Genomic DNA, 26838 nt, shown 5'->3' with positions numbered 1-26838 from the left:
AGACCCTTATCAATTCGATGGGAACTACTTAAGAATCCGTGCCTTTGAATGGGCGGTAAAGTTGAGAATGGGTCGAGAAGATAGGACAAACAGCATAATGAGGGGTTTATGTCCTATGCAACAACATGCATCCGTAACATTTTCAAGAAGGGGTAATATTCGAGCTTCTTCTCTCTCTTCTGTCGCAATTGAACTGCTTGTTGTCATATTGATCCATTTCTCTAGCATCATGATTTCGGTTAAGCTTTCTCGAAATAGGTAAGCGTCGGCTTTACATCGATGCAGGTACCGATGTGTTTAATAAAATATGCATTTCTCCCTTGGAATTTGAGTCCGATGGCAGTGTGAACTCAATATTATATCTTCATACTCTCATGGAGGTGATATTTTGAGTCAGAAGATAATCAAGACCACAGGTTTTTTCATCTATCTTCATCTATCTTCATTGCTGTCTATATCACATCAAAAGGGCTCGACAGGTTCTGGACAACACCTGCCTGCTAGATACATTTTGATATCGTTCTTCCTCTAGCTTCACTTGATCCTTATAAATGGACCTTGACTGTTTAGATGACAGACAATCATTGACAGATCTCAGATTACACCAAGTCTTTGATTTCAAATCAGTTCCATATTATACTTGATTCTATTTGCTGTGTTGTTCAGAACCCCAGAATATCTTCTGCTGAAGCTGAATCACCAGATATAATGAGCAAAGACATTGTGAGAAACCAAGAGTAAGGATATTTTTTACTGACAAGAATAAGGCATTCGGTTTATCCACATTGAAGAGTCTGACTTGATCAGTCTTCTTCTGCTACACTACAATAACAAACAACTAAAATCACGCATCTCTCCAAGATCCCCCCTCGGAATCCTTTCAAAATGCCCTTGTCGAGAACCCTTTCAAGATCCGATTCTTGTGTTGACATTGACTTTACGTTGCGCCGTATATTCAAGAAGACCTCATTCAGGTAGTCCCCTTTACAATATTTCCCAAAATATGAGCTAAAGTTTTTCAGGCCCTTACAGCGAGAAGTTATCGTTGCTGCACTGGACGGACACGATGTTTTTATTCAGGCTGCCACTTCATTTGGGAAAAGTTTATGTTTTCAACTGCCTGCAGTGATTGATCAAGGGAGTAAGTCTCGACGCCTAATTTCATTCATTTCTCAGCGCCAATACTTACGCTTTCAGTAACCATTGTTATCTCGCCATTACTTTCATTAATGGTAAGTCAGAATCGGCTACGCGTTTTCCTATACTTACATCAAGCTAGACCGATCAAGTAAATGCATTACAATCTGCAGGAATCGTAGCGGGTACCCTCAATGGAAATACAACTTGGCCCGAACGACAACGACTCCTTGCAGATCTTGAATCTGGCCACCCCCTAACAAGGCTTTTGTATGTGACTCCTGAGTATTGCTCCACAGACAACTTCCGCAAACATCTTCGAACTGTGCATGAGCAGCGAGAGCTTGCTAGGATTGCCGTTGATGAAGCACATTGTATTAGCGAATGGGGCCATGATTTTAGAAAGTCCTTTAAGAATCTCTCCTGGTTCCGAGAGACATTTCCTGATATACCCATTATCTGTTTGACGGCAACAGCTACGGATCAAGTACGACAAGATGTTATAGGCACTATGGGTCTCTCGGAAACAAATCTGAAGGTTTTTAGGATGACTACGAACCGCGAGAACCTCCATTATGAAGTGAGATTCAAATCAGATGAATCAGACCATTTCAACGATTTCTTACATTGGCTCAAGGGAGTTCACAGAAATCGAATGGAAAACCCAGAACGTCGGGTCGAACTAGAACAGAAGCGCGAACGCTTGGATAATGTGTCGGGAATTATCTACACTCTTTTTAGGCAAGATTGTGAGAATCTCGCGTCTAGATTGAGACATAGCGGAATAGGGGCCAAGGCCTACCATGCCGGACTCACCCACGAAGAAAAGACCGAAACATTGAATCGATGGATCAATAATGATAAGGGCTATGACGTGATAGTTGCGACAACTGCCTTTGGAATGGGTATAGACAAGGAAAATGTACGGTTTGTCATTCATTGGCAAATTCCAAAATCTTTCGAAGGCTTTTACCAAGAGGCTGGACGAGCCGGAAGGGACGGAAAGGCCAGCATACATATCATGTATTACAGCCGTGAAGATCGTGACCGAGCATACAGCAGAGTTTCTCGAGATGCTAAAGAAAGAGTCAATCGAGAAGCTAGGATTAGCAGCTTGAAAGCTTTGGTTTCATACTGCGAAGAAACTGATGAATGTCGGCACAAGCTGATCTGCAGATACTTCGGAGAGAACGAAGTGCCTGCTTGTGATTATGCTTGTGATTGGCACAAAGACGTGAAAGCTTTGAAGAGAGCAAAGCTCAACAATTTGATGACCGAAGAATTTGTAAGCACACAAAGAGAACAAGGCCGCTTCGACAATGGATATGATGAGTATGATTGATCATAATATCCTTACCTTGCTAGCTTTTCATGGCAATGGCTAAGCAATGCTTTATATTTGGTGCTTGCATGTTGGGAATGCCATTGAGTTAGTTATCTCCCAGGATATTCACTTCATAAAAATAATTACTACAAAGCAGGTTCCATGCCCATAAAAAAACACGAATGAAAGAACCTATGTTCCATCACTACCTATCTTTTTGAAGATATTGAAAGATGATTACTGTTGTGAAAGAGAACAACCCAAATAGTATCAATGGTGGGAGGCTATATATTCTGGGCTTTTGACCACCAACATTGCCACTCAATTCAACAAGATCACTTGCTTTTCATTTTAGCAACCCATTTTACTCACAATCCATTTCAGCACATCACAAATCTCAGTTCTCGAATTCGGACAACATCAAACGCTTTCATCATGAGTAACGATATTCCCAACGATTGGTTCCTGGTAAAGTTGACAAGATGGGAAAACGGGCATGAAACCAGTTCGGCTCTCCTCCCTGTGAACATTTCTGCCGGTAACACATCGTCTGGCCTTAAAAATGGGCTTGAGGCTATTTACAAGCGCATTTGGGATTACTTTACTGTTATCGAGAAAGACGGAAATCCCTCCGACCGAATGAATCTTCCTCTGGGAGCCGCCCTTAGACAAAGTGATGGTATCGAAGGTTTGAGCGTCGACTGGCAAGGGATTTCGGCTAGCGATTGGCCATCGCAGCGGACTCTTGTTACGGAGTTCAACCTTCCCGGAATCGTGAGACATTGAAATTTCTCATTTTCTCCCTCTCATATTTTCATTCATCAAGTCGTCTTCTGCAAACACAATATAAGGATGGGGAAGGCTAACTTGACGGTCTTGGTATAGCGGGGAAGGTTATCGAAGAATAACAATGCAGTCATCCACTGTGTTGTCAAAGACAGCAGACTAGACGGAATTACCTGGTGCCCTCCAAAGAATTAGCGCAATTTGTTCTAGAATCAGATACAGAAGACTAACTGAAAGTACTTATGAGAGCGGGCTTTTAGAATTTGAATCTCATTTCTGCAGTGCATTGGTCGGCTTGAAGGAATTATGAGAAAGGAGGATCGGAAACCATGGGGGTTTTCGGAGTAAAGAAAATGGGCAAAGGCATTTGAGGTTAACATCAATATGTTTATGATCTCGTCTTGTCTAGTGGATAAGTGGTGATATGTCTTGAGTTTCAGAGATTCGTATGATAATGATATACTTGCCTAAAACGTCAGCGCCAGATGCAATGCTGCATCCATGAAACTTTCACTCTGCTCCCGTCGATTCCATCGATTTCTCCTTTTATCACTCGTCCACCTCCTTCACCTCATCTGTTTGCTCCACCTCATTTTGATAAGAATAAAGCTCTAATTCTTGCAATATCAAGTTACACACATCCAAATATTCAACAATCTCTCAAATATCCAACCTTTCTATACTATCCCGTCACAGCCTCCTAGCGGGTCATTATTCCGCCCACCCAGTAGCCATTTTCACTCCTCCCACCAGAAGTGTTGATGTATACCTGAAGCCGGACCAGTATATACTATACATGGTACAATCATCGATCCACTATTCTTAACTCAACTCAACTCAACTCTATACCAGAAAATAGATATGTATGCGTCCCAAACCCTTCCGTGAACCTTGACATTAAACAAATAGCCCAGAACTTTGGGAGCGGAATGAAGAAGTTTAATTGGGTAACTAATCACATCTCTCTTCTGTCTCGAGTTCGAGAATTTTGTCGTGTATTTTCACCATTGTCAAATACATTGTCTTTATTTTTGAATAATCATCTATGAATTGGTGGATTGAACATGTTATATCATTATCTTCTCTTTCTCTCACTTTTACCATTTATTTACATACACTCTCTACCCTTTCTACCCTAGTGCGGTATAGCAACGTATTGTCTAGATACTAGTAATACAATACGAATACTTCGATTGGTAACATATCTGTTTTCAAACTCACTTTAGGTAAAATACCATCAGTTCGTGTATCGAAGATGTGGTTTTATAGGACCATCAATATTTTCTCAGATACGAAGATATTGTTGAAGGATTTACTATACGAATAGCATTCATAACTAATCTTGTACATACATCAATAGCGTGCATCAAAGGCAGTCGATTCTATTAATGCATTGCCTATCCATTTTCATAACCTCTTATGTGCATGTTATTGTTATGTGGGTAGTGCCAAAAGACTCCGCGACATGTGAGACTTTCCCAATCTCACCTAAAGTCATCTATTGTGCCACACTCCTATGTACTCCAATCAGAGGCCATGTAAGAATACAAGGGTGGCATAAATCATCGCTCCCACATCCAAACCAAACGCCCAAGGCAATAGAATCCTAATCTATACTCCCAATTACCCATCAACTATCTTTTGGAAGAAATTGCTTTCCCGAAATTTTTTCCCCATCCCTTCCTGTCACCCGTACAGGAACTCCTAGCTCTTCACTCCTAATCGCCAAGATATCATCCCGAGTATCATCATCTCCCACAAAGATCGAACCACCTTTTCTGTCCGCCTTGGGAACATATTCCTTGTTCTGATTAGGATGCCAACCTCTATCCGCTCTCTCCTTTCTTACTTGTGCCGTAAGCAATATCCCAAAATTCGCTTTCTTCCCACCCCGTGAATCAATTTCTTTACGTTTAGCTTCGTACCAACTCTCAGATCGTTCTTTTGGCCAGACGACTCTAGGATCAATATTACCCCAGATTTGCGTTTCGGCGGCGTTATCTGATTGGGGCATAATGTTCTGTTCTTTTTCAATCTCAGCCCTAGCCTGTGATTCTTTTTGTAGATCTAGATAATGATCAAGAACGCTGGAATCATATGTTAAGCAGCGCAATTGACGCCGATACTCAATAGTGTTGGGCTTGTAATCACCATAAAGTGGCGCGGAGTGTTTTGGCTCTTTCTGTTTCAGACTCTGTTGATTCGATCTCTCCTGGCTAGGTCCCTCTTGGTGTAATTGTGAGACTGTAGACTCCAACTCCCGATAATTTTGGGTGAGTTGGAGAGGTATAAATTGATTCTTTGCATGATTGATGGGTTGTTGATGAAGTACTTGCTTAGACAGCGCTGTCTTTCTTGCAGCTCTTCGTTTCTGAGCTAGACGTAAGGTATCGTGGTTTTCACTTTCTGGGTTGAGGAAGTGCATGTCTTGAGCTGTGGTATCTAGATTAGACTTTGGTGATATAGGCTTTAATGGCTTCCTGATCAAAGGAATTTTTAGAAATGGGGTCGTAGAGCAAGCTGCCGAAGATTGTTCCCCGGCAACCTCTTTTCGGTCGCGTGGGGAAGCTTTGCTACCAGGATCCTTATTCTCCGTAAAGGTTGATACTATTCCGAGCGGTCGTCCAGCGGACGACAGTAGGGTTGGTGAAGACGATGATCCGTGCCCATGAACAAGTCTATTTGCAGGCATGGTTGCAACTTTTTTTGCACTTTCCTGCATAACTCTGAGCTCGTCTTGTATTTTAGAGCCAGGGCTATCGTCTTGTTCAATATCGAGTTGCTCCACGTCAGATTGCCAAATATTGACATCACTATCAACTTTATCTGGCGACGGCGGTTCGTATTCTGGCGAACAACTAATATTAATTTCGACCTCACCTGGCGGTGGAGGTTCATACTCTGGCGACGATGGGGGTTCTAACATTGGATGAGTTATGGTTCGACTCGGGATTTTAGGTCTGAACAGGCTATGTTAGACATGTTCACTCAGCATTCAATACACAAAACTTACACTTCTTGGCAACCATTCATAGTAGGCGCTTTGATTGTTCTCGATTGTGACTGAAGGAGGTTCCTCGATGTGGGAGAATGGGTCAAGTTTTCAGCCCGGAGAGATCGCGGCCCTGGAGTAGACAGTAGGCCCTCCGAGGTTGAAGTCTCCTGAGGTCTCGCGGTTGGTTTATCATTGGAATCTGACTGGACAGGAAAACTACTTGGAAGCATTTGCTTATTATTCAAATTTCCGGGCTTTCTACCTCGTTTACGCTTCATTCCTTGCATGTCCTCATCATACTTAACAGGGTAAAGCCTTGTTTTTTTAATGGGTTTCGAGACTGGTCTTGACATGGCTGATATTTGAGCTTTGCTAGCAAGCTTAGACCTCTTGTTTTTCTCTGTCATCTCGTGCAGAGTACACAAGACTTTATCATCTTTGGTTTTACCCAACATGCTGTAAATCTGCTTGTTGCATCCAGGAATTTCACACACACCGCCCAGCGATTGCCTCTCTGGTGAAAACTCTACTGATGGTAGGCCATGTTTTCTAATACAATGATTGCAGTACCAATCACTATTTAGTTTTCAGCAATTGCCGACTAGCAAGAGGGGGGATATTACATACGTGACGTCAGCTCCAACCGGTGGACGTGGCTTATGACAACTAGCATGCCATCGGGCTAAACATTTTGAACAACGATATAAAGGATCGAGTGTGAGTTCTTCTCGTTTACACACCAAACATTTTATGGCTTTGCTGGTAGTTGAGAGTGAGGCGGTTGAACTCGTCTCGTCGAGCTTGTCATCGGACTGAGCTTGAAACTAACAAGTTAGCAAATCTCTTTTGAACATGATGGTCCAAATTTTCTAGATAAGAGAGTTGATTTTGTCTCAGGTCTTTTCAGTCTACAAAGAGTCGTCATATGGCTTGCTTCAGCGGTTGTGCAATGAGCTATAAGCCACCAATGTACGTCTTAACTGACTTCTACAGAAGATCAAATCCCTTTTGCAGCAATTTCAACCCCGCTTTCTATCGCAGCCTTTGGTCATACATCTTGGGGCAATGTGATGTCTAACTCCGTTTAGCAATAGTGTCCAAAGACATCAATTTGCCCTCATATTTTCATTGTTGAAGCTGATAGCCTTGAGCTGAAACAGTCTTGCCTGAAATGGAGGACGCCGCCAGGGTTTGATAAACGTAAAAGGTAGTGTCATCGACCATGACAAGGAGACAGTATAACCAAAGCAGAACCAGAAGAAGCATTTTTGAGCACTCGGACCTTTTACCAGATGTTCATCATTGACATACTATGAAAAGTCAAATATTGAGAGTTCCACATACGCCTGCATTTATTTTTATGCTTGAAAATGATTGCGATCTGAAGTTATTGTCGAAGTTAATTGCTGATCTGGATGGAGCGGCCTGCTTGCTATCAAAGTCCATATTTTCTCGACAGAAACTTCAGAATATAAAGATAAGAGTTCTAGTCGTCCATTCTCAAATCTTCTTTCTCAACCGTATAGTTGTACCAGAAGAACGAGGCATCAGGCTGTATCGTGAATTGTGTTGAGATGTCTAATAACAGGTTAGGTATATCAAACATGAATAAATAAGAGAAGACGCGACTGTGAAAGAGACGTTAACCGGTTAAGCACGGAAGCACGGGTGCACGGGGTTTTGCGGCCGCTGGTCATTCATTTTGCCTAAATACACCGCCTCGTTTTGTGCTTGACTTGGTATAGCGGGGTTCAATCATCGAATCGATGGGCAAAGCTGTCTACTTCCCTTTCACAAATAATAAATACTCCTTTATTGAGTATTGTATTCTTAACATTTGTCTTATCGCAGATTTCTTATGGATTTCTTGAAGTCTGCAGTCGCATCTGCGATATCCAAGGGACCTCCATTTCCCTACACATTCGGGGATCAGGTTGATATAGAGGAATCCATTTGGAAGTTATACAATGGAACGAAAAGAGTATGCGCCAGAGATGACTTTGGTGCAGAATATGGAATTAATGGTATCATAGGAAGATGGTTCTAATTGTAGTATATTCTCCTTCGATGTCAGCGCGAACAAGTATCGATTACCCCTAGCCAAAAATGCCGTTAAGAAGCTTCGAACATTGAGACATCCTGGAGTTATCAAAGTGCTGGACACAGTTGAGGTATGAATTATCAACAACCGAATCATGTGGTATAACTGACTTTCGATTTGGGAATAGACCGACACATACATTTATATCGCTACTGAGAGAGTGGTTCCTTTGAGATGGCATATGAAGAGAAAAAGCATGAGCTCGGAGACGTTGAAATGGGGTTTATTTAGCATAGCAGTAAGTTTGTGGTCAGTACATTTTGGTATGCTTAAGTCTAATGGAATGTATAGCAAACAATTAAATTTATCAATGGCGAGGCATCATCCGTCCACGGAATGCTTCGAGTAGGATCGATTTACACAAGTGAGAGCGGGGAGTGGAGAGTTGGAGGATTCGAGGTATTAAGCAATATGAATGATACCGAGGCGATCATTTATGTGAGTAATATGTGTTCCTGGCATATAGTATTCCAAATGCTGACTCTCGCAGAACTATGGCAGTCTCGTACCCGATGCCAGACGATATACTCCACCAGAATTGGCGAATACTGGCTGGGATTCTATCAAGAAACACCCAATATATGCGACTGATTCTTATAATTTTGGAACTTTGATATTTGAAGTCTTCAATGGAGACTTCACAGGGGGTGATCAAGCCGGCCAGACGAAGAATATACCTCCCAGTATGCAGCCAAGCTATAGACGTTTAGTTAATAGCAATCCCAAAGCTCGACTGAGTGTTGGTCATTTCCTTGAGCAAGGTCGTCGAAGTGGAGGATTTTTTGAGACTCCCCTTATCAAGCTTACTGAAGGGGTAGATAATTTGGGGATGAAAACGGAGGCTGAACGAGAAGAGTTCTTGAGGTAAATTATCCTTTCCAAGGCATGCCAGATTTAAGCTGACTTGTAGAGCGACCTCGATGAGCTTTCCAATGACTTCCCGGAGGATTATTTCAAGATGAAGATCCTTCCCGAGTTACTGAAATCTGTTGAGTTTGGAGGTGGTGGACCAAAAGTATTTAGTGTTGTTATGAAGATTAGCACCAAGCTTACAGATGACGATTTTGAAGCAAAGGTCACACCTGTCGTCGTCCGGCTATTTAGTAGCCCTGATAGAGCTATTCGGGTGTGTCTTTTGGACAATCTTCCCCTTATGATCGATCGACTACCACAAAAAGTGGTCAACGATAAACTCTTCCCCCAAATGGTGAGGGTAATTGCGCTTTATTTGTGAGCACAAGCTGATTGAAATAGGTCACTGGCTTTACGGATCTTGCACCGGTAGTACGAGAGCAGACAGTCAAAGCAGTATTGACAATCATTGGGAAATTATCAGACCGGACAATCAATGGAGAGTTGTTGAAGTATTTAGCCAAAACTTCTAACGATGAGCAACCTGGCATTCGAACAAACACGACAATCTGTTTGGGCAAAATTGCCAAGAATCTGGGAGTTAGCACTAGATCAAAGGTGTTAATCGCCGCTTTCACAAGATCCCTTCGCGATCCATTCGTTCATGCTAGAAATGCAGCCTTATTAGCATTAGCTGTTACAGCTGACTCATTCAGTGATGATGATTGCGCTAATCGCATATTACCGGCGTTATGTCCTTGTCTAATAGACAAGGAGAAACTCATTCGAGACCAAACAAACAAGACAATGGACGTTTACCTGCAGCGTATTCGCAAGTCTGCTGCCACAATGCCTGATACTGTCTTACCACCACCTTCCACGGGCGAAGCTGCCTCATCATCTACACCCCGAATGAGTACGCCACAGCCTAGTGATGCAGGTTCGTCATGGGCAGGCTGGGCTATTTCTTCGTTCACCAACAAAGTAGCTGCTGCTACTGGTGAAATTCAACCATCGAGTGGTGCTGTGACTCCAGACGCACGTCCGACATCAGCACGACAAGAAAATGAAGCTCGTCATTTAACTCAGTCTGCATCGGCTTTGCATCGCCAAGCTGTGACTTCACCGGCTGTTGCCTCAGCTAACGCGCCTGCGGCTAGTCACTCTTATTTCGAAGATGTGAACGCAGGAGAGGACGATATAGAAGCATGGGGCGACATGGAAGAGGATTCCTTTTTCGATGCTCCTAGCGAATCGGCATCAAAAAATACTATAGCCTCATCTTCGACTGCAACCCCCTTCGAAGACAATGGCGAACCGGATTTCGCGGGTTGGTTAGCAGCCCAACAAAAGAAACCAGCTCAAAAGTCATTGCCAAAAGGACTGGCCAAGCCCGCAGCGAAAACAAATGGAAGACCTTTATCATCGTCAAGAACTACTACAGCTAGTTCTTTGGGAACGAAAAAAGCACCTTCTGTAGCGACTAAACCAGTTGTGCCCAAGAAAATAGATACAGCCCCAAAAGCTACAGATGAGGATGCTGATTGGGGAGATGGTTGGTAGGTGAGTTGAGAATCTAATTCTGTGAGGGGGTGATGAGGTTTATGTATGTCACTGGGCTTGCGTGAAAATTGGCATGGCGTACTGGGTGAAACTAAGAGGGGAAATTGAGCATCAACAGGCGAGAAGGCGTTTAAATTATTAAAGCTTCGGCGAGTCACAAGTTTATTTGTGGTTAGGGTAGATATTAGATACCTGGATCGCATACGAGTGCTATTGCGAAAGTAACATGAATGGAGAAGTGTTTATATGCAAAGAATTCCCAATTCGGACCCTTGAGTTTATTGTGTATATATAACCTGATTGGTGGAAAATCCAACGGACAATTAGGACAGCATAACACAGACTTATCTAGCCCTACCCATACTATTTATAGCGCTTTATATAGCCTCATTTCGTGTTTGATCGCTAAACCCTTGATATCGCTAGGAAAAAATAGCTCATGACGGACATGAGATACACGAATTGGTAGTTATCCGTCCCCGCAGGCAATCTGAGCATGGATATTCTATTCCGAGACGATATATCATATATATGTGTATTATGTATAATGACAGACGTCGATCGGAAAGGGAAAGAGGAAGGTCGAATGGGGATGAGGATGTTCTGTTGCATGTCTGTGGGATTAATAGTTGGGGTTTGTTAAGATGTTAAGATGTGGAAGTTTGGGATGGATGGTGGGTTTGTGTTTGTGTTTGTGTTATTGTGCATGGTGGTGTTGGGATAGGGCTGAGATGAGATGAGATGGTGATGAGAGGTTGTCCCGTTGTGTAAGGTGGGATGGATGGGCTAGTGAGCGATGTTTCATAATTGGTGAGTTATAGGTTGTTGGTTCGTTAGGATTTATATGGCTTGAGTTCTTGAGCTCTTGGGACGAGTAAGAAATTCTTGAAGTGGGATTGGGTTGTAGATAGATAATTGGATGGGGCATAGAAAACGGGTTATGAAAAGGAATTGTTCGATCAGCAATCAAGCAAAACTTCTACGCCCTCCTCTAATGCCCTCTTTTTGTTTTCCTGCCATTTAAGCCAGGCCATTCCTTGCAGTAGGCAATCTGCTAGATCGTCTAGTTTACCTACCTCATCTTCTTTCTCTATAATTATTTCTTCTTCCTTTTCGTCATCCTCGTTATTTCTCGTTTTACTTTTAACCGTGAATCCCTTTGCTCTCCCGGCTTTTCTATCCCATTTGGCCGTATATCTCTCCTTCACCTCTCTAACCTGTTGACTACCTATCTGTACCATTTCAAGATGATTCCGAGGTTTTCCATTTTGATTTTCCCCAGCTTCCAACCACCCTCTAACTAAATCGATCTTGGCCCCTTTAGTCCTCGCCTTCGATTCCTTTGTATTCCTGACCTTCTTGAATTTCTCCTCCTCTCCATTCAACAATCCGCTCTCTTCGACCCAGAAACTTCCCACTTTCCTCGGCGCAATCTCAATTACTTCTCCGCCCCATACTTTTTCTTCAGCTAATGTTTTGAGAGTAGCCCATAGCATACTTTCTAACATATTTACTCTAATCGTCCATTCTAAGATATGTTTGGAACCCATGGAGCGGAAGCGTTGGCGCTCTATCAAGATATGAGTGGGAGAAAGAGGAAGGAGAGTGTGTCGCAGTAAGGAGTAGGCTGCGGTGCTTAGAATTGAAGGAGTAAATTCGTTGCGGGTTTTTTCTTTGGTTTCAGGATCGACATTTGGAGGGGATTGCTGGAGAAGCGAGAGTTTCTGCCAGGATTGGAGGATAGGGATGGTAATTGTAGGATTTAAGTTCTTTTTGGAGGATCGCGACTTGGAGGTAGGTTTGGAGGGGGGAATTTTGAGAAGACAGAATGAGAAATTGCGAATTCCCATATCAATGCTTAGGATACGCAGAGGTTTGGCGTCAGTTGTCGAGCCTTTCGTGTTCGTCAAAGTAACATGTGGAAGCTCATCTTGGAGACGTTGAATGAGGAGAGGTTTGGTGCCAGAAGTTGAGATGCCGCATTTGAAGGCAATTTGTTTGAGAGCCGCAACTTTGAGGGTGCTGGGAATGTTGATTGCCATTCATGATCGTTTATGCGGGCTGGTGTTGATGGATGTGAGAGTGATTTGGAAAGCAATTCCCAGATTTTTTTTTTTTGTAACCTTGCTTGAACCTTATTACGATAAGTGCGATAAGAACTAGACTGCTTGGTGTGCATGCAAAAGGCGCGAGGGTGCTCACCGGGAGGGAGCGTTAGACTGCTCAACTGACTCTAGCTCAGGTACTCGGGTCTCTCATATATCTAGTAGTTTTGGGTTAACAGGCCAATACATTGGCTATGAGAATGGCGTGAAAGAGGATAAGAAGTCGATGATGGAATGAATCACAGCAACGCGGCCCTTCCGCATCCAATAAGAATAATATTTCCAGCCTACCTATGTCCATCTCTATTGAGCAGAGAGGCACAGTGCTTATCGAAGCATTTCAATAACATAACAGCTTCATGATGTGTATTCATAAACATCAAAGGATCTGGCTAGATATGGTTAACAATTAGAAAATGGAAGAGCCGAGGCTTCTGCTGAGAAATCAAGAAATCGTGATAACAACTCTATAGTTACTTGTATCGAACCTTATTACTAATAAATACCCCCCAAAGTCTAGACTTTCGTATAGGTAACCAGGTAACCCAATCTGACAAATCGACAGCTAGCACCACTTCCTCAATCGTCACCCAATCCTACCTCAACCCTTGTAAACAAGGCCCCCGCCAAAAGCTATAGAAATCCGCCCCTCCTTCCTTTCCTTTGCTTTGAAAAATAGCTCTCATGCAAAGATTTACTTTTCTTTCCCGATCATCTTCCAAGACGGCAAATACTAGACTTACTTCTCTTTCTCGCCAATTTTCAACGACAACTTTCAATATGGCCCCAATCCCTAAGGAGTGTGACTTTTTGGTCATTGGTGGTGGTAGTGGTGGTTTGGCTACAGCCAGAAAAGCAAGTGGTGTTCATGGTGTGAAGACTATTGCAGTGGAGAGCAAGAGACTTGGTGGTACTTGTGTCAATGTTGGGTGAGTGAAGGTTTATTCTTCGTCTTCTTCACCTCTTTCCGAAATATCCACTAATGTATAGTAATAGCTGTGTACCAAAGAAAGTTACATTCAATGCCGCCGCAATCGCAGAAACCATCCACGAGGCTAAAGCCTACGGATTCTCGGTCAAGACCACCGCACCATTCGATTGGTCATATTTCAAGAAGAAGAGAGATGCATTCGTAAAGAGGTTGAATGGCATTTACGAGAGAAATCTTGGCAATGATAAAGTCGAATATATTCACGGCTTCGCATCTTTGACTGGAAAGAATGAAGCAGAAGTTACATTAGACGATGGCACCAAGCAATTAATCAAGGCCAAGAAGATTCTTTTGGCAGTTGGAGGCCGTCCTACGGTTCCTAAGGATATCCCCGGTGCTGAGTACGGTATTGACAGTGATGGATTTTTCGATATTGATAGACAACCCAAGAAGGTCGCTTTGGTTGGTGCTGGATATATCGCAGTCGAGTTTGCAGGCATGTTCAATGCTCTTGGTACGGAAACACATTTGTTCATCCGTCATGACAAGTTTCTCCGATACTTTGATCCTATGGTTCAAGAAGCTATCACAAATGAATATGAACGTTTGGGCGTTAAATTGCACAAGAACTCTAGCCAGAGCAAGATAGAAAAGGATGAGAAGACTGGTAAACTTACCATCCACTACGAGGATTCTAATGGAAAGGGTGTTCTTGAAGATGTGGATGATTTGATCTGGGCTATTGGAAGATCTCCAGAAGTTGAGAGGCTCGGCTTGGACAAAGCAGGCGTCAAACAAAACGAGAGAGGACAAATTATCGCTGACGAATACCAAAACACTAATGTCGAAAACATCTATTCTCTAGGTGACGTAGTCGGCAAGGTTGAATTAACCCCCGTAGCTATTGCCGCTGGTCGTAAACTTGCCGATCGTCTATTTGGAGGCCCTGAATTTAAGGACTCAAAACTCGACTACGATAATATTCCTTCTGTCGTTTTTGCCCACCCAGAAGTCGGTTCTATCGGTCTCACCGAACCGGAAGCTATTGAACGCTATGGAAAAGAAAATATTAAATGTTACAGTACTAGCTTCACAGCAATGTATTACGCGATGATGGAACCAGAAGATAAGGCTCCAACTAAGTATAAGTTAGTCTGTAAATTACCTGAGGAGAAGGTTGTTGGTCTTCATATCTTGGGATTGGGTAGTGGTGAGACGTTGCAAGGCTTTGGAGTGGCTGTCAAGATGGGAGCTACAAAGAAGGACTTCGATAGCTGTGTGGCTATTCATCCTACTAGTGCCGAGGAGTTAGTCACAATGAAGTAGAGAGGGGAGTAAAATGAGCTTTAGATAAATAGATACATGGATAGCGCGGTATACGTTAAACGAGACATGCGAAATGGGGTACCAAGATATATTTTTTTAAAGTTGCTGGTTTCATGTTGTTTGTCTCGTTAATTTTCCTGAACTCGAGAGGAGACAAAGTTTTGTGGCTGCCTATTTTCTAATATATGAGACGAGGGTAGGTTAAGGAAATAACCTCTGAGATAGCCAGATGAGGACTTCTTGAAAGATTGGTATGATGCACACAATTAGATGCGATAGTATCGCTCTATTAATCAAGACAGACTATGTAGCATGCATTTAAGATTTGGGTTTAGCAGTCATGTCTGTACGTAGTACGTATGGGCAACGCAACCCATATTGTGCGTGTTGACTTGTCGGGAGGAAAGTGGACCAAGTGGTTATTTTATATGGGGGTTTGTGTTGAGTTTTATTGCATTTGTGTTTGTGGCTTGTTCTATGGAAGGAGGGAGGCAGTTTGATATTGGTGGAGATGATTCTAAAGACGATTAACTCGCTTGTATTCTTGATCAAGTTCCTCATAATCCGGAATACCTATCCATTTAGTTCTTCTCGCATCCAGCATGATGCTACATGTCTGTGCAAGTGCGCACAAGACGCTCGTCGAATTTCAGTTATGTTATTCAGTCGGACCTCAGAACTATTTTCATAGCTCGATGATGACCGAGATCATGTAGCAAAATTAGATGTGATTGATACTTGATATTAAAAGCTAAAACTGAAGATAATCTAAGAATGAAAAAACTATGTATGCAAATTCCTTATCATCTGATATAGACCAAATCCCCCCCCCCGTCTTTCCTATCTCCCAAGCTATCGATACTTTTTTTCTGCCTGGAGTAGATTCTGTGTCTTTCTATCTGCGTTTTATGCTAAGATAATGCAGATACCAAGTGCTAAATCTCTGAAAAATACAAATATTCCCAAAAAGCCACTGGAGGTACCTTTTGATATGTAAGTCTGCAATATGGAGCGTAGATGATGAAAGATATTGAGCGTCAGATAGATAAAGCCCGATCAAGCCTTATCTGTCTAGTCGCTTAACTCATTGATTTCCCTCCCAGCACTATTTCTCATCACATCAATCACTCCTATCTCCCGACGATATCTTCTATCTACGCCCTTTCCCTTCCATCTTCCACTGGCCACTCCAGAACCAGTAAAATCGCTAGTAAATGGCTCGCGTGCCCTGGCAGCTTGAGCCACAGTTCCACACGACATCCTCTCCATTCTTTTCTCTTCCCTAATCGATTCATTTATCTCCTCACCCCTGTCCTCAGTTTTCATCTTTTCGTTTGCCTTTGTTTTCGCTGTGATCGCAAATTCTTCTTTCGCCATGACTCCTTTATCTACTGTAATCGAGTCTCGAGTCTGTCGCGGTCGAGGGACATCAAGGTCTTTTCCTTGTCGCTTTTTGTTCCCAACCGGATTCATACCATCATGACCCCCACTTATTCCTCTCCCTACAGTTTCTGTTTCGCCTGCCGTCAAACTTCTTTCCCCATCCTTGACTTCTCCTTTGCTCCCCGCACAACCTCCTTTCAGCGTCCTAACAAAAAGCTCCCCATCTTCCCTCAAAAACCCCGCATCAGCTCTCACCCCATCCGGATAGTCCTCTCTTCTACTCGGACTCCCCGCCAGCTGAACAACCCTACCCAGAACAATTCTTCCTCCCTTCTTCCCTCCCTTCTGAACCTTCCCATGAAGTTCATAACACGTATCACAAAGAATTAAACCACATCCTTTCACATGTGATTGACTACCCTGCGTAGAATGCGACAGACTCCTCCGCCCCTCACACGTATCCCCAGATTTACAAATCCAATCCCCCGGCCTCGGACAAACCGCACACCATTTCGCTCTCCACACCAAATCCGCCCGACTTCCCCGCTCCGGCGTCTCTCCACTCCCTTTCACCCATTTCCCCTGCATCATTCCTTCCTCGCAGGCCTTCACACTATCTCTCACTAACATCTCGTCTCTCATTCGCTCGTCCAGTCCTTCTAATGGTCTTAATTCGTGTTCTGCGCATCCGAGAATTTTGACCCGCTCGTATGTACACTTTACGCACATTCTTGTGGCCTCATGACCGGCTCCACTATCTCCCCACCCGTTTTCGAGTTCTTCGTAGCCGGTTCCCGTGATGGAGGGCCAGGGGACAACTGTGACGTGGCGGATGCCGTAGCCGAAGAGTCCGAAGAAGGGGGTGGAGTGGAAATCGCATGAAGGGTAGAGAGCCATTGGGTCGCGTTTGTAATTGAATATGAGGGGGTGTGCAAATGAGGTGGGAATGATTATGGTGCGGATACCTTTGTGATGAAGAGCGAAGGTTGGAGGAATAAGTTGCTTTGTAGCTTGTGTGGAGTATTCGAGGTCGTATGAAGGTAGTCTACTGAGGGAATTATGTTTATTGGTGGAGTTGGCCATCCAGAATTGCTCATCGGAAGAAGAAGAAGAAGTTGTAGCTCTTTCGTAGGCTTTTTGTTGCGTTTTGGTACGTCGAGCGTAAGGATTTGTAGTGCGCCACTCTCGATCGTTGACTCGAGTTGATTCGAGAATGATGGTTTGAGTAAGATCCTGGGGAGTTCTGAGAACTGGAACAATTTCTTTTGCATTTGCTTTGCCTTTTCCCTTATTGGAAGGTGTGGTAATTGGGAGCGGTAGCATGATGAAAGTACAAGGTACTTTTGCTTTGATGCAGCGATTGCATGGTCCTTCTTCATCGCGCTTCAGCGGACATTTGGCTTTGAATTCGAGTCTGCATCGGTTGCACGAAACGTATTTCCTAGGCGCGGCTTTCGGTTTAGCAACATTGGTAACAGTAGTTATAGCTGTTGCCAACAACTTCTTTTCAATTTCTTTCTTACTATTCGAACTTCCCTTCTTCTTCGCCCCAATATTCTCAAGAACATCCGTCATCTGCATCGAAGGTCCCGAGCCAGCTTTAGGACCAGCAATACATTTCGCGCCAGTTTCCTCGCACGCTTTGCAAGAATCAACATCCTTTCCACCATCATCCGCATAGGAGCATCGTTTTCGCAGCTTTTCTTTGCAGCGAATACAGGACAGTTTTAGTTTAGGGGGAATGATGAGCTCGCAATCGATACCCGCATCTTCACAGCTCTCACAAGGCCATTCGTGACTATATTCTATGAGAGAACATTCGTCGTCGCCGGCTTCGAAACAGCCTTTGCAGCCGCGACGTTGGGGGTGCCCGTTGTTGAGATCGGAGAGGTTTAGACCGTCGGATCTGGGCTTGTTAGTTTTGTTTTTTTGTCCAGTATTCAGGGGGGAACAAGACGTACCTTCGGTTATGCGAAGTTTTAATTCTCTTTCTCCGTGTGGAGGGAGCCGAATTGTCAATCGCAACTTCCTCATCCTCATCTTCTTCATCATCATCAGTCGAATCATCATCGTCCGCTTCATGAATCGGTGGAAACTTTCTCTCATCATCTTCGGGACCCGGCGTGATTTCTCTCAAATACGCTAATCCTCTTTCACTAGTCAACTTAATCGAAACCATCAACTCAAATGACCCCTGCTCCTTCGTTTTTCTCCCACTATCCGCGCTCACGTTCTTCACAGTTTCTCCTCCACTCTCCTTATTCTTCTTAGTCGTCGCTCTCGTACTCCTCGTATTTCGTTTCCGTTCTAAACTCGGATCGTAGGTTCCGCTATCATCTCTATCAGCGCCCGCGGTTCCAATTCGATGCGCTTGTCCTTTGATTGCGGCAGTGCGTTTGGTGCTGTTGAACATGATACTTAGTTCTTGGAAATTGCGGGGCATGTTGCATCGCATGGATGGAGAGGAGCGGTATGAGGGGAGAGAGAAAGTTTCTAGGGCTGGAGCGGCAGGGGCGTTGAAATCAGGGGCTCCTGGGGAGGAACTGGTGGAGCGGGAACTGGTGTCGCTGTCCATTTCGATGTCTGAGTTGTCATCGAGGTTAATTTCTGGGTCTATGTCGGGGTCTTGCTCCGGCTCAGGATCAGGAGGAAGTAGATCTACTTCAGAGCTTGGAATGATGGGCTGAATTGTGTTCGAAGTTTCGATGGTGCTGTTCGGTGTATTGGAGAAAGTACTGGCTTGTGCTGAATTTGGTATAGTCGACTTGCTACTCGAAACATCTCCGAAGATGCTAGTCTGAGCAGGAACAGGACTTTTCGAATGAGTATTCGAAACACTTCCAGATATGCTAGTTTGAGCAGAAACTGGACTAGTCATAACACCACTTGAGTAATTCGAGAATGTATTCGTGTGAGTAGAAACGGGGCTGTCTTTAGTGCTGCTAGGGACATCGGAGAAAATGCTCGTGTAGCCACTAACTCGGCTTGCCATGGCGCTTTCGGCATCTTTAGAGAGAATACTAGCCTGAGCGAAGTTTGCGCTGTTGAACATATTAGGAAGGCCGAAGATGTTTTCATTGAGGTTTTGTTGATTGTTGTCGTTGCTGACATTTGGATTATCATCATCTGAGTTGGGATTGGATTCGTTGTCCATATTTACTGATGATGAATCCTGAATAGATTCAGACTTGTTAGTGACGAGTCTATCAAGACAGCGATGAAGAAACGAAACGACAATGCCAGGCATTGTAAATGCTCCTTGAGTATCAATTTGACTTAGAACTGCAAGTGTATATTAAAGATGAAAGACAACAAGGTTGCTATCATCAAAAGTAGTTGTTGTCGTACAGTGTGAAGCATCGCCAATACACCGTACACTAAATGCAAGTACGAAATACATATAGGCAAGTATAATATATAATGAAAAAGAAATAAAAAGTGAAAAAGAGATTGTTCATCGTTAATGACATCCCGATGAAAGTCACTACATTCAGTCGATGAAGTGAAATTGGCGAGTGCTGATGAAGCGAACTTCGTTCCCCTAAAATGCAGAACCACAAAACTAATGAACCGAAAAGGTGAAAAACTACTACAATAAAAAGGTCAACTTGCCTTCGAATTTTCCCCCGAAAATTTGTAGAAAGATATTAGAGATCCTGAGGAATGATTTGCAGTTAACAATAAGTGATTTAGAGTTGTGGTGGCGGAGTTGTGTAAGTTCTGTTGGATATTGAATATTGTTGTAAGATGGAAAAGTGGGCTGAGGCGTCCGAAGAACCAGATTACCACCCTTTTGAAAAGGCCCGTGTGTATGCTACTTTTTGCTTATTGGCATAAAGGTATATATAGAAAACTTTGGATAAGCTCTTCGAACTCGGTCAAGGCAATATGAAAGGTATCCAGAAGTGTGAAGAACAATACAGGAAGGGTTTATGGTGAAGATACATTCTTATATCCAGCAAGTTGCATGGCCAAAGAAAGGTGTTAACGATTCCATTAGGAGCAAAGCTATCTTGTCCCTTCGGAATAATCTATGACCACCCACAGTACACTTTTGCAACAACCAGCAACAAAGAAACCAAACAAGACTATGTAAGTACTGAACTGAATACAGGTCCTAAGCACGAATTTAACCTATTTTAATAACCCTTTGTAACACTACTAACATTTTGCTGATCAAAAGTATACAAGTCATGGCGCTGAGGTGTGAACCAATTCCTCGGAGGTTGTTCGAGAGGCTGTTCTGTGTATGAAGCTGGTGCAAGAGAATACAACAAATACTCTTATATTAAGATTCTGAAAATTTTAGCAGACATCCGACGAATCTCTAGCAATTCTTCATCCAGACGCTAAAAAGGTAAGTCGATAAACTCAAGCAAGGCTAAAGGCCATTCATTCACTATCAACCTTCAATATCGCTGATGAAGCCATCAATGCTTAGAATAGATTTTGATGATATCCGAAGATGTTTGCCTCATAATCCGAGCTCATTGCTTACTATCTCTCAATAGAATAAAACGAACCGTTTACCGCGCGGTAGCCTGAACCCCCTTGGAGGCTGTCTGATGGTGTAAGGCACAAATTGCTACACATGGCCCTTTTACCAACCCAGGCCTCATTGATAACAAGGGTGAGGACACAGAAGTGCAAAATCTGAAATACCATGTACGAGCATATGATCAACGTCACAATTGACGGTCGAAGGGTCCACAACAGGAGTCGGGCGATCTTATCAGATTTTATGGATCAGGGAAGATGTCATCCGCACCAGCATCGGTGTGAAGCCGTCAAAGAAGACGAATATTTTATGCCTAAGGTGAAGAACGCGAGCAACAGATGTAACAGATCAACGGATTCAAATGTCTTGTCTCGTAATTCTCGAAGCATGTATTTCATGTACTCCAAATAGAAAAGTACCGAAAGCCCAAATAGACGTCCTGCACCCTCAAAGAAGTTTTGTACATTTCGTTGGCCTAACGAGTCCATTGTAGCGTTGCTGTGAGGTGGAGGATGGTAAACCAATTGTTATTGTGAAGAGGTGATTAGAGCTCTGTCCCGTAAGGAGTTAATGTTCTGGCGGTGTTAAGTCGATATGGCGATTAGAGGAAGCAGACAATTGTCTGTTTGGCTCTCTTTACCTATATTAAATATTGCTCCGATGAGGGGAAGGCCCGAAGGTGACCAAAGCCGAATCGAGCTACCTTACAACACGACATTCAATAGCTCCTTCCCCAGGTCTGAGTTGTGGATTTAGATCACAGATCGGCAGTACCTCGAAAATCAAGAGACCTGGTACCATAAAAATGTGCGGAAGTCTTGTTTTGATCACTGTGAGAGTGTACACAGTGAAGATAGGTAGTTAACTTCCAACTCATAAGGTAGAAAAGGAAAGTTACAACCATGTATAGAGTGTTTGTACCTCGTGAGAGAATCGTTTAACTTTGTCAACGTTCTGCTCATTTATTGGAAATGGCATTTTATACTCTCAAGCTTGCGAGGAATGGGACCATTCAATATCAAACCTAGCTTCAGATATCTCAATGTCAACTTTACGTGTTATCAAGCGCCGAGTAGATTTCTTGAGCTTCGAGGTAAGGAATACATGGTGACACCATCATGCATTAGAGAATCGAACTATCAGATACTCTGAACGTGCAATTGGAGGAAACTATGTTTCTGATTCATGATAGTAAAATAATGAATGCATATTTTAAGGAAGGATGACAAGCGCAAGACAGCTAGATCCAGTTGACATGTCATCGGCTCAAATTCGGCCTAAAGTAAAGATGCAAACTAGCATTATGACTAAGCAGACTCGGCAAATCAAATTTTATATTTTCTTCGCAACCATAAAATGGTTTTGCTTCCAGAATAATTAATCATTAAGTCACACGACTTTGTAATCTTACAATTCAACAATAATGGTAAAATTCCATTGATGATTCTTTGTTTCTTCTCCCACATGGCGGGATGAGGCTTCTTTTAATTCGGCACGGCGAGACCGTCGATAATGTTGCCAACGTATAGTAAGCTTATTCCGCTTTGCAACAACTTCAATCTCCTTTGGCTAACTTTTTCAAGTGCCGGCGTCACAGACTCTGCATTAACGAACCATGGCGCATTGCAAGCCAATCGACTTGGCACTCACCTCGCAGCTTCGAAAGTTTCCCGCATATTCTCTTCGGATCTTCAACGAGCTGTCAAGACAGCCGAAGCTATTCGTGTTGCTCAGGACAATGACCCTTCTTTCGAAGTGACAAAGCTTGAGCTTCTTCGAGAACAAGATTTTGGCCACTATGAAAAGAAACCATTTCATGAACGTTCAAAAGATCCAAACAAAACTGGCAAGGAAGTCCATTCCGAGGCACACCGAATGGATCCAGGATTCAAAGATGTCGAGTCGAAGGAATCGATGAAGAAGCGGATGGAAACATTTGTCAATGAGCATCTGATGCACCTTCTCAACATCGATCAAATCAATATGAATGATCATACCATTGTCATTGTGGCCCATGGTATCATTTTAAATCATCTCTGGCGAGTGATCTTGAAACGATTCAATCCAAAGAATGTCTCGATTGGTCCTGATGTTCCACGTCCCGAACGTGGTCTAGAATATCTTGGTGGTTGGTCCAATACTGGCTACTTGGATTTGGATATCAAGCCTGTTCAAGAAGTGTCACCTTTCAAAGTTGGTTCGGTGCCTTCAGTATCGGATGAACAATTCAATGCTCAGACCTCAGTGGAGCTACTAAAGAACAAGATTGATCATTCCGAGATTTCTTCTTTGAATAATCAATCAAATGTTGAAGACATACTGAAGCTACTAAATCATGCTGTTGACAAGGTCGAGGTTACCATGTCACTGATGATAAAATCTGTTAATAATGTGGATCATCTCAAAGGGCTCAAGAAAACCCGAGGCGGATTAGGAAGCTTAAAACATGACTCCACCCAAAGAACCATGGATTCATTCTTCAAAAAGAGGAAGCTTGGATAATTCGATTTTGGTAAGCATATTTATTTTTATTTTATTGGAGGATGGAGAGTAATATGATGATATACCTTATTCACAGACCTGTTCTGTAATCTTCTATGTGGACAAAAAAAGTACCAACTGCTGTCTGATTACTCTTAATTTCATCATTATATTCTTGAAAAGACTTCAAAGCATTGTTGCTAACATATTCAATAGATTTTGTACTCCAACAGGTAAAATGCCTTCCACAGCGTATGTTAATTTCGTTTTTCTCATAATCTTCCCTAGTTCCGACTTGGTTCTTCAATATTATTATACTTTACAAACTCATATGCTACCTTTATATATTGCAATCTCTGTGAATGATGTTCAACTACCGTGAATGTCGCCCTTGAATTGCTCATTTATAAAATACTCCTTGTTTCTATCACCCACCTACTTATCAAATGTACTGCATCTTCGCCTTATGACCCTCGTCTATTCCTCTTGCCCCCCCTGCGAAAGTGGCGAAATAGACAAAATAAGCGTCTCACTACCACCAAACAGCAGTCGTACGATTTCTAAGCGAAGTAGCATCATGTCGTACGATGAGACTCCTTCATGAATTTTGACTAGCGAATGGGGTTGGAAGAAGTTTAGAAGTGCGGGTGATAAAGGGGAGATTAAGAGATTTGTTGCATGTCTGAATCTGGGCCCGAGTTTGTGCGGTGTATGGTATTGGATGAGAGGCAAAGTGTGGGGGGAAAGAGCGAGGAAATGGGGTATGGAACAGATTTTGTTGCATGTCTGAATCTGAACCCGAATTCGAATGGAAAATTGCGGATGATGAGTGAAGGGAGAGGAGAGTAAGTTTATGGGTGGGTACAGTGGGTCAAAGTCAAGCGAGAGGTAAGTAGCAAGAGATGGAGTGATGATTAGTTGATGTTCAGTTTTGCTGATTTGCTGATGTTGATATGGTATCATTTTGGGCGTGTTACATATACCACAGTATGGGAAAATGGATGCACATAATTATGCATCTTCTTTCTTTATCTTGATGCATATCTTCATGGGCGGGATGCTGCATGCAGTATATAATACTACTACCAATAACGAATCAGTAGAAGGATCCCTCTGCTTCCCCACACACATCTTGCACATTTTAGCGTTTCCTCGCGATGGAGTTACATCACAAAGAATAGACATCTCACGCTCAGATAGATAGTAATAACATGCCAATTTCATATGTATTTAAATTAAACATTAATGTATTATCGTTTTGCCGTGTATATATTAATCATGACGATCTTTTCCATCGCATAAGGTATCCGTTGTTTTCCCCTCTCGTCCATTACCACCTCGTATAAACTCTCGCGAAAAAAGCATCAGGCACAAGCAATACCAGTTCAAGATATCAACGCAAAACAGGGTAAAATCCAAAATAAACCAAATCCAAGCAAAGTCTCAGCAAAAATCATTCAAAAAATCAAATCAATAACATCCAAAAATGAAAACTTTAAAGTAACAATAATCCTCCAACAGCAAACCCAACAAGTCCGATAACAGCACCACCTTCAAGTGCCTTGACTCTCTCAGCACCACCGGTGAACTGTCCGAGAATAGCTCCCGCACTAGTTTCAGCGGGTCCGCCTCCAGGAGCCAAGGTCGTGAATGTTTGCCCGGCAGATGTAAAAGTGGTAATGACCCCAGCCGGAATGGTAGTCGTGAGGGTAAGTCCCGAAACAATGGTTGTGGAGACGATATTGACGGGACCCTCTGTGGCGGGTACAACCGTGGCTTCGCCGTTGACGGTGATTTCGACACCCTGGACGGTTTGAACTCTGTTGTTGGCGGAGATGGTAAGAGGAACGATGGGGAAAATGGGGATAATGGGTATAGAGGTGATGGTTGTGATGGGTGGGTTGACAGTGGTGATTGTGGTGAGGACGGGGAGGATGGTGATTTCGGGGAAATTGGTGTTGGGTGGGGGAACGACGCTGCCTTGTTGAGTACCGGTATTGGTATTGGGTGGGGGAACGACGCTGCCTTGTTGAGTGCCGGTATTGGTGTTGGGTGGTGGTACCACGTTGGTTGTTGGGATGAGAGGAGGGGGAATAACATTGGTTGTTGGGATGAGAGGGGGTGGGATAACATTGGTTGTTGTTTGGGGAGGAGGCACAATCGGGGTTGTGGGTGTAGTAACGATGCCGGAGTTTCCGCCAGTTCCGCTTCCGGTATTGGTAGCGGTGGTGACGGGTGGAGAGGGGGTCGTCGAGGTGACGATACCGGAATTTCCACCGGTACCACTACCGGTTCGGGAGCTTGTGCTACTGGTTGTGAGACCAGATCGGGTGCCAGTTCCAGTGCCTGACGAGGATAAGGAAGAGATGGAAGAAGAAGTAGGAGAAGAAGTAGAAGAAGAAATAGAAGAAGAAGTAGAAGAAGAGCTTCTCGAAGTACTAGAAGTACTTGAAGACGACACAGAGGTACTTCTGCTGGTACTGGAAGTTGATGTTCGGCTGGTTGTAACACCCGATATAGTACCGGTTGAGGAGCCAGTTGAAGAAGATGATCGAGTGGTGGGTTGAACGGTACTAGTTGGACGAATCGTTATGGTGGAAGTGATATCGATGGTGCTTCTGATGGTCGTTGTGGAAGGTCTCTGAGAGGTTGGAGGAGGTTTATGGGAAGTTGGTGGTGGTTTTTCAGAAGTTGGCTTGACGGGTTTGGAACTATGATGTCCATTGTGATTGTCGTTATCATTGACATTCACATTCGTGTTTTCATTGACATTGGTGTTGCTATTGCTGTTCGAATTGCTATTTCCATTCTCGTTGGCATTGCCATTTGAATTTCCGTTGCCATTTCCATTTCCATTGGTATTGGCATTGATTTCAGCAAGGGCACTATCAACTTGATCTTGGATTCCACCCTGCGGAGCCGCGAGCGAAAGGGTGGCGAGACCCGCTACGATAGCGTAATGAAAACGCATTTTGACAGTGTAGTTCTAAACGCTTGATATTTGAAAGTTCGAACGAAGGAGGTATCGAAATTCTAGACTTTAGAACGAAGGTATCTGACGAGAAAAGTTTCACGAGATCAGAACCTGGCTCAGACATGATTGTCATGGTTATATACGATTACCTCTCTGGAGAGCTTCTTTATCCGATTATTACCGCAAGCGGGAGTTCAGGGGGGCAAATTGTCCTATCTATAGATATTGGTATCGTTTGCACGTATATGACGTCCATGACTGCGGGAGTGAACTCGGTTTAGGAATAGGGCTGAAGAGACCTCATCATGAAAACGTAGAGGATGGTAAGATATCAGTACGCGAACAAAGCACTTTATGATTTTAGCTTATTATGTATCGGTTA

General features: G+C 43.3%; 9 protein-coding genes across 9 annotated transcripts; 5 read left to right on the top strand and 4 right to left on the bottom strand.

Moving 5' to 3' along the window:
• Nucleotides 1-885: 885 nt before the first annotated feature.
• Nucleotides 886-2479, top strand: EAF01_005920 (uncharacterized protein; the record flags this gene model as incomplete). Its single annotated transcript, XM_038914174.1, has 4 exons — nt 886-974; nt 1023-1141; nt 1198-1232; nt 1280-2479. The coding sequence occupies 4 exons, from the start codon at nt 886-888 to the stop codon at nt 2477-2479; spliced, it is 1443 nt and encodes a 480-aa protein (XP_038770623.1).
• A 255-nt stretch (nt 2480-2734) lies between these two features.
• On the top strand, nt 2735-3442 carry EAF01_005919 (uncharacterized protein; the record flags this gene model as incomplete). Its single annotated transcript, XM_038914173.1, has 2 exons — nt 2735-3235; nt 3347-3442. 2 exons carry the CDS (start codon nt 2735-2737, stop codon nt 3440-3442), a joined length of 597 nt encoding a protein of 198 aa, XP_038770622.1.
• Nucleotides 3443-4877: 1435 nt separating this feature from the next.
• EAF01_005918 (uncharacterized protein) lies at nt 4878-7688 on the bottom strand (the record flags this gene model as incomplete). The annotated part of the gene is made up of 4 exons (XM_038914172.1): nt 4878-6207; nt 6261-6818; nt 6870-7066; nt 7587-7688. The coding sequence occupies 4 exons, from the start codon at nt 7686-7688 to the stop codon at nt 4878-4880; spliced, it is 2187 nt and encodes a 728-aa protein (XP_038770621.1).
• Nucleotides 7689-8062: 374 nt separating this feature from the next.
• On the top strand, nt 8063-11066 carry EAF01_005917 (uncharacterized protein). Its single transcript, XM_038914171.1, has 7 exons — nt 8063-8223; nt 8276-8413; nt 8471-8581; nt 8635-8781; nt 8834-9207; nt 9256-9550; nt 9598-11066. Exons 1-7 carry the CDS (start codon nt 8101-8103, stop codon nt 10756-10758), a joined length of 2349 nt encoding a protein of 782 aa, XP_038770620.1. The 5' UTR covers nt 8063-8100; the 3' UTR covers nt 10759-11066.
• Nucleotides 11067-11717: 651 nt separating this feature from the next.
• EAF01_005916 (uncharacterized protein) lies at nt 11718-12800 on the bottom strand (the record flags this gene model as incomplete). Its single annotated transcript, XM_038914170.1, has 1 exon — nt 11718-12800. One exon carries the CDS (start codon nt 12798-12800, stop codon nt 11718-11720), a length of 1083 nt encoding a protein of 360 aa, XP_038770619.1.
• A 688-nt stretch (nt 12801-13488) lies between these two features.
• On the top strand, nt 13489-15949 carry EAF01_005915 (uncharacterized protein). Its single transcript, XM_038914169.1, has 2 exons — nt 13489-13792; nt 13860-15949. The coding sequence occupies exons 1-2, from the start codon at nt 13548-13550 to the stop codon at nt 15118-15120; spliced, it is 1506 nt and encodes a 501-aa protein (XP_038770618.1). The 5' UTR covers nt 13489-13547; the 3' UTR covers nt 15121-15949.
• Nucleotides 15950-16191: 242 nt separating this feature from the next.
• On the bottom strand, nt 16192-19750 carry EAF01_005914 (uncharacterized protein; the record flags this gene model as incomplete). Its single annotated transcript, XM_038914168.1, has 2 exons — nt 16192-18409; nt 18465-19750. 2 exons carry the CDS (start codon nt 19748-19750, stop codon nt 16192-16194), a joined length of 3504 nt encoding a protein of 1167 aa, XP_038770617.1.
• Nucleotides 19751-22386: 2636 nt separating this feature from the next.
• EAF01_005913 (uncharacterized protein) lies at nt 22387-23856 on the top strand. Its single transcript, XM_038914167.1, has 3 exons — nt 22387-22529; nt 22585-23513; nt 23699-23856. The coding sequence occupies exons 1-2, from the start codon at nt 22474-22476 to the stop codon at nt 23501-23503; spliced, it is 975 nt and encodes a 324-aa protein (XP_038770616.1). The 5' UTR covers nt 22387-22473; the 3' UTR covers nt 23504-23513; nt 23699-23856.
• Nucleotides 23857-24977: 1121 nt separating this feature from the next.
• On the bottom strand, nt 24978-26453 carry EAF01_005912 (uncharacterized protein; the record flags this gene model as incomplete). The annotated part of the gene is made up of 1 exon (XM_038914166.1): nt 24978-26453. The coding sequence occupies one exon, from the start codon at nt 26451-26453 to the stop codon at nt 24978-24980; it is 1476 nt and encodes a 491-aa protein (XP_038770615.1).
• Nucleotides 26454-26838: the final 385 nt, after the last annotated feature.

This window comes from Botrytis porri (genome assembly GCF_014898465.1).
Source record: "Botrytis porri strain MUCL 3234 chromosome Unknown BPOR_007, whole genome shotgun sequence".
Lineage (NCBI taxonomy): Eukaryota > Fungi > Ascomycota > Leotiomycetes > Helotiales > Sclerotiniaceae > Botrytis > Botrytis porri.
This window is presented reverse-complemented; position numbering and strand designations above follow the sequence as displayed.